Source organism: Triticum aestivum, chromosome 6A (assembly GCF_018294505.1).
Source record: "Triticum aestivum cultivar Chinese Spring chromosome 6A, IWGSC CS RefSeq v2.1, whole genome shotgun sequence".
NCBI classification, from domain to species: domain Eukaryota; kingdom Viridiplantae; phylum Streptophyta; class Magnoliopsida; order Poales; family Poaceae; genus Triticum; species Triticum aestivum.
Window position 1 is genome coordinate 535,162,944 of NC_057809.1, and position 7,104 is coordinate 535,170,047.

A 7,104-nucleotide genomic window follows, 5' to 3' on the forward strand; every position below is an offset into this window, starting at 1 on the left:
TGCTGGTGCTGGTGCTCTGCACGCGGTTTTGCATGGCGGGGGCGTTCCACCACGGCTGCTCCTCCGCGGGCCTCTCGCCAACCTACTTCTCCGTCGCCTCTGCCTCCGCCGGGCACGCGACGTTGCGGTTGCCCCTGTTTGAGCACCACCAGGGCGGCGGCGTTCATGGCGGACCGGCTGTCGGCGGGGCGGAGGGAGGGCAACAGGCCCCATGACTCGATCGGTGCCGGAGGACGGCATAGGCGCGTATTCTATTCTCTTCCGGATCCGAGTTCGTAACGAACCCGAGTCTGTATTCGATGCGGACACAGGATTTGCACCACATCCACGTTATATAATGCAGCCTGCGGCCAAAGAAGGCCAAAACCAGAACCAGATCGATTGTAGCACGCCACGCCACGGCACGAGAAGGCCAGAACGATCTCCTCTTCTTTCGCGAATCGCTAGTGCGTGCTCTACTCGCCGACATGGCAGGGGAAGGGGACGGCGCGGAGGAGAAGACGATCGTCGTCGGAGCGGGAGAGCAGGAGGGGCAGATCGTCGTCGCCGGAGCAGCGTACGAGGAGGAGGAGGTGGACGGCGGAGGAGGAGCCGCAGCAGACGAGGAGAGCGGCGGGGGCGACGGCCAGTTCATCATTCCGCCGCCGGGGTTCCGGTTCAGGCCGAGCGACGACGAGCTCATCAGGTACTACCTGCTCCCCAAGCTGCAGGGCCGGGGCCACGCGCCCAACAGGGCCATCATCGAGCACAACGTGTACCAGTGCCACCCGGACGAGCTCACCGGTACGTTTTCTCGCCGGATTTCGCTGCTACTAATCGTCTTACTTGCAGCCTCTGGTGATCAACTCATCGACATGTTCGTTTGCTTCGTCTCCGTGGATCTTCTGCAGGGAAGTACAGGGGCCGGGGCGAGGGCAAGAGCTTCTACTTCCTGTCGCCGAGGGTGCGCCGGTACGACAACGGGGACCGGCCGCGGCGGGACACGGACGACGGCCGCGGCCGGTGGAAGGTGTCGACGGGCAAGAAGGACATGGGGGAGGAGAAGAAGGTGGCCGGCGACGGCACGACCCGCTACTGCATGAGCGTGCTCAACTACTTCGAGAGCCCCAGAGGCGGCGGGCGCAAGTCCGAGTGGCTCATGAGAGAGCTCACCGTCCCGGCGTACGAGATCAAGCTCCCCAAGGACGGCGGCCCTGGAGGCAAGACGGTCAGTTTTCCGAGATTTCAAACCACGTTACAGTTTCGAAGTTTTTTTCTTCCTTTCTGTTTTTTTGCTAGAAACGTTGGCCGATTTCTAGATTATGAACAAGGATTTTCCAAATTTATTTATAATCGTCATATAAATCGTGAAAATTTTGCACAAAAGAGCACCTGCGCGAACAACGCCAGAAAAGACCTGCTCACAGAGTCAATGAAATTTCTAGATTGCCGTTCCAAAGTGTTTTTCTTTTTCTTTCTATTTGCTAAAAGTAATTCGTTTAAAGCTAATTTCTAGATTATGAACAATCGATTTTGTTTGCTGGCAATAAACAGTCAAATCTTCTCTAGGAACTGCTGCAAAAAAAAAATCTTCTCTAGGAAGCATTTATTTTTTATTTTTTGCGAGAGAACTTTTGATCTACTCCCTCCGTTCATAAGTCTTTCTAGAGATTACACTATGGACTACATACGGATCAAAATAAGTTCTTACTATCATTTGATTTTACATAACGAAGCTTACAATTTTGATTATACATTCTCTAGGAAGTCCATATATATAATACTCCCTCCGTCCCATAATATAAGAACGTTTTTGAAACTAGTCTAGTGTCAAAAACGTTCTTATATTATGGAACAGAGGGAGTAGTAAGTATTTACTCTCATTTGATTGAGACATATTACGGAGATATTGTTAGTGGATCTTAATCAACTGGAATTTTCTTGAAGTCCTGATGGATTTTAGAGAAGTGCTTACTCTCATTTGATTGACACATATACGGACCCAATTCAAAATATATCTGGCTTTGATTGGATGCATGCAGTTGGATAGGTACGTGATGTGCAAGATTTACCTCAAAGACGACAAAGGTGACGACGACGAGGAGGCAGGGCCCAGCAGCGCCTCGCCGCTGCTCCTGCACGGGCCGGTGGAGGGCGACGAAGGGGCGACGTCGGCGGAGCTTCCTAAGCTTTCGAAGAAAATGGCGGGCAAGAGGCCCGCGCAGGACCAGCAGCCGCGGAACGCCGCGGCCACCGCGAGGAAGCGGGCTCACCACTCCTCAAAATGCATGCAAATCGAGCCACCAGCACCATCGCCACAGGGCAACGGCATGCAGGCTCCGTTCAGCACGCCGGGATGCTCATACTACGGTGGATCAGGGCAGCCCATGCTCATGGGGTGTCACGCTGGCACACCGATGCCGCGGCCAATGCTGGCATACAACAACGGCCAGGTGCAGGTGCCGCGGCAGCAGGTGGCGTACAACGGCCAGGTGCCCGTGATGGCGCGACAACCGGCGGCGTACAATGGTCCGGTGCCGGTGATGGCGCGACAGCCGGCGGCGTACAACGGGCCGGTGCCGGTGAGGCAGCAGCAGGTGGCGTTCAACGGCCAGGTGCGGCCGCCGCCGTGCCGGCCCGCAGGTTGCCGCAACGTCTATGGTCAGAATCCGACAATGATGACGCGGCCTTCGTGCCCGGCCCCGGTCGGCCAAGCGGTGAACCCGCAGGTGCAGAAGCAGCCGGAGACGGATGAGATGCGCGAGAAGCGGGTGCTTCAACAGAACCTGCAGGAACACCTCCGGATGCAGTCGCAACAACAGCTGATGGGGTTCACGCAGCAGCAGCAGCAGCAGCAACTTGCGATGGCGTCCACGCACCAGCAGCGGCAGGCGATGGCGTTCATGATGCGCCAGCAGCAGCAATGGAGGATGTCGTTCATGATGCACCAGCAGCAGCAGCAGTACCATCAGCAGCAGCAGCAGCAGCAACAGTACTTGGGCGGCGCCAACGCCGATTACTATCACCACGAAGGGGCCATGGTCCTCCCGACGGCGAGCAGTTCTCCAGGAGAGGCGGCGCTGGTAACAGCAGACGGTTCGCCGGTCAGCACGGTGGTGTCTGTGGAGGGAAACGAGGAGGGTAACAACGGGGATTGCAGCAGCCATGGTCGGGGGGAGTCTGCGGGCGGGGTGACGGCACCGGCATCGGCACCGGCAGAGGGTGATGGCCCCCAGCATGCATAATTCGGCACAGTGGTCGACGCAAGTGTACATGTATTGCACAAAGCCTTGTTTCTGTTGGTTTATGCTCCTTTTAGACTGAGCTCTGCACCAAACTTTTACAGCAGCAGATAGACCTTCTATGCTTTTAGTCAACTGTATGTTGTGTTTCCTGAATTGCAACAGCCTCAAGAGTAAACGTAATTCAGCTACGTATTTATTTCTGTTTTCTTTTTCGTTGATGTGTTTTTTTTTTGAAAAACCCCACCCATATATTAATTAATTTACACAAATATTCGTACAATCATTCGTTACAGCTCTTGCCACGCAGGGCGGAACACTATTAATAAGAATACCATCAGATCTATTTATAAAACTAAATTTTACAAAGTACTCATCATCTTGGAGACACTCAATGCTTCCTTCTTCAAATCAACAAGGTTTGACCTGTCCAGGTTATCATTTGCAAAAACCGAGACCACAAAAGAGCTGTCAGTTTCCAAAATAATGGGCTTGTAAAGAGTGATACCAATGTAAAGGTCTAAGATGGCTGCTCGAAGTTTCGCTTCCTCAGCACTAAGACAGGTACCAATATAATCCCAAGAAGAAATAAGAACTTCTCCGGAGGCGAGCAACTATATGTTTTTTTTTCTTTTTGAGCGACTTCATCTAGCTGAATCTTCTTAGAAAGTTTTGTTATGAGGCGAGCAACGAACGCTGCGGCAGCAGCCAGCAGTTGATTGATGCCGACCGCGTACGAACGCCACGAACAGCAAAAACATGGATGTGGCGAGCAACGAACGCTGCGGCAGCAGCCAGCAGCATTTTACACAACACGAAGCGAATCGTGGCTAACGGACACGGCCGGGATCAAATGGTTGGCTCACTCAACTGAACCCGGCGAACGATACGGTGCCGCCCGCCTACTTCCCCTGCTCCGCCGCGACGTCGCCTCCTCCCTGTCCGGGCGGGGGAGCTGGCCGCACGCGGCCGCCGACCGCGGGTGCGCCGTTCACCGGGGAAAGGAGGAAGCGGAGCGCGCCGCGAACGGCTCCCCTCAGCACCGCCCCTCTCTTGGGGATGCGGCGAGGGCGTGCCCTTGCCGGCGCCGGCTTCTGGCCGCCACCCGCGTGTCCACCGCCGCAGCTCATCCCGGTGGCCAGCGTGGGGAGAGGCGAGCTTGCAGTGTGGGGGGTCAGTTTGTAAGGAGGGAGCGTGAAGAAACAGAGAAGCCGAGGCGTCTGCCGGAGCCAGGGGACCACCGCCATTAGAGGCAGGGCAGGCGCGCGCGTGCGCGGCTACAGTGCACACAGAGCAGGGAGGAAAGCGGCTGGAAGCAGGGGTGAACTGGACCGGAAGAGGTGGGGGTGAGGCGGCGATGGCTACTGCTGGACGATGAGGTGAGATGGGGTGAAGTGAACTTGTGAGGCACACTGGTGGGTGGGAGCGGTGGAAGTTTCTTCCGTTGGTTGACGTCGCAGGAGGAGCCCAGCCAAGAGGGAGGGAAAGTTTCAGGGAACCGGCGGCAGACATGTGGTGGCTCCATCTCGATCTCGATCCGCCGTGGGAAAGCTCGATTCCAGGCCGCACGGGGCCCCTCCGGATCGCGGCGGTGCTCCTTTTGTCCCGGCCGGGCTATACGCAATGATGACTGGCAGTGGCGCGCACGAACCCGTCCATCCATCCACTTTCCCCATCACCAGCGACCCCAACCCAATCACCCCATTCGTGATTCGTGTCACTTGCTCGCATGAGAAACAAAATGGTACCAGAAGGACGTGCCCCGGTGTAATCTACATTTCTTTATTTACGTCAATGATTAAGTGAAAATGTCCTCGTAAACATCTTGCGTAATCTAGATTTCTTTATTTGCCTAAGTCTAATCAAAGACCGCTATCAAGATATTTCATATACCATACACTATAGAGATCTAGTAAATTTTTTAGGGATACACTATAGAGATCTATAAGAAGACCTCGGGCTGAAAAAAGTGTGCTTCTGTTTAAGAATGCACGTAAAAACATACTATATGCTATATTCATGCAACAATCACAAATTAATCGGATAAAACATGTACTCCCTCCGTCCGGAAATATTTGTCATCGAAATGGATAAAAAGGGGTGTATCTAGAACTAAAATATATCTAGATATATCTTCTTTTATTCATTTTGATGACAAGTATTTTCGAACGGAGGGAGTACATTTTTAATTTATTATTTTGTAATATTTAAGTGAATTTGGTTTAAATACTTTTAAGGTGCAATATGTTAAAATTATATATAACTGTGTTTTCACAAAAAGCTATTTATAAATAAGCACTATTGTTTAGTTTAAATGATTATATTTATTTCGATTCGCACCGGGCCTAATATTCGGTTGGACCGGCCCAGCTTATAGTAATATGTAATAGTACTCCTCGGATACACTGGAAGGTCTCTTCTTTCTACTACTACTCAACGAAACACATCCGAAAATAAGACAAAACGATGATGGTAAAGATTGATGTGTCGCGCCGCCAGCGGGCTCCTGCTTGATTTGTTGATATCGGGTGTGGGACGGGCATGCTGACCTTGGTCGTTGGAGGGTGGATGCGGCTGGGTACACGATGGATGAATCACTCAGCGAAGACGAGATGCCCGGCGGCATTTACGTCTGCGGCATTTACAGCCGGAAACGCCGTCAACTGAAGAAGAGAGAGAAGCAAGAGAGTCCAGCATGTGACCAAAAGAAACGAGAAGACATGCACCCACATCATCATTATTTATTCCTTACTAGTTAATTGCCCGTGCGTTGCAACGAAACATACATATTATGGCTTTTGAACATCAATTTTGTCATGTCTAGTATATTTCTTTATAACCCTCATGGACATTAGGAGTATTATTTACAATTTTCCCATTAAAGCACACTTCTTCACCTACCCTCTTCGCGTCTTCGCCTCCTACTCCAAGGTCACCACCTCGTCAACGACACATGCGACTATCTCCTTTCCACCACACATGTACTTTGAATTGAATCTCCTTTCCACCCTCACTCACCACATACCTCTCAAGTATCTTTTTCTCGCTGTGCTGTAAACTTAATGCAGATGAAAAACAACATGTATACAAAACATAAATCTTAATGAATTTAAAACATTAAAAATCTACTTTCTACTAAAATGAGTTTATAGAAAAGTTATACCATTTCAATGGTGTATGTATACAAGAAAGTAAGGACATGACTAATAATTTATTTAACTATCATTTAAGACGTATAATCACAAATATTAGTCAAAAAAATAAATTAAAAACACACACTCATATCAATAATTCTTAAAGACGAAGCAGGACAGAGAAAGAAAAATCCAAATAGACATTGTACTTCATCAGTAAGGCACTCACCATCATAGTACGTCACTACAGTTTACACGCCGCCAAATCCAATACCCATCACCAATCTATGGTCGTCGACAACCCATAACTCTCTCTCTCTCTCTCTCCCCCCCTCTCTCCCCCTCTCTCCCTCTCTCTCCTTTACATTCGCAATTGAATGTGCAAATTAGCTCAATGTTTGGATGCCCGTGGTGAGTGAGTTATAATAGCTTGAGTTAACTATAAATCATTCAATCCAACACCACTATGCAAAAATATCATAATACTAATTATTTTTCCATCACAACAATGTACATAACACACATACACACAAATTGACACTATAAAAAAAAGACATATCCGTGACATTTTGGGCCGAACGATTTTTTTCCTGTCATACTTATGACACTTCTATGATGATAATTGTGACAAAACCCGGTATCATCATAGATGTGGTGGGCTCCTACTTCTATAACAAAAAATCATGACAGAAAATGGGTTTTTCGTCCTGGACGGGCCGGAGACGCAGCTGGATGACATTCTTTGGACC

General features: G+C 50.3%; 1 protein-coding gene across 1 annotated transcript; it reads left to right on the forward strand.

The window, feature by feature from the left end:
- Positions 1 to 381: 381 nt before the first annotated feature.
- On the forward strand, positions 382 to 3,424 carry LOC123130945 (chromatin modification-related protein eaf-1). Its single transcript, XM_044550734.1, has 3 exons — positions 382 to 783; positions 891 to 1,207; positions 2,022 to 3,424. The coding sequence occupies exons 1-3, from the start codon at positions 468 to 470 to the stop codon at positions 3,222 to 3,224; spliced, it is 1,836 nt and encodes a 611-aa protein (XP_044406669.1). The 5' UTR covers positions 382 to 467; the 3' UTR covers positions 3,225 to 3,424.
- Positions 3,425 to 7,104: the final 3,680 nt, after the last annotated feature.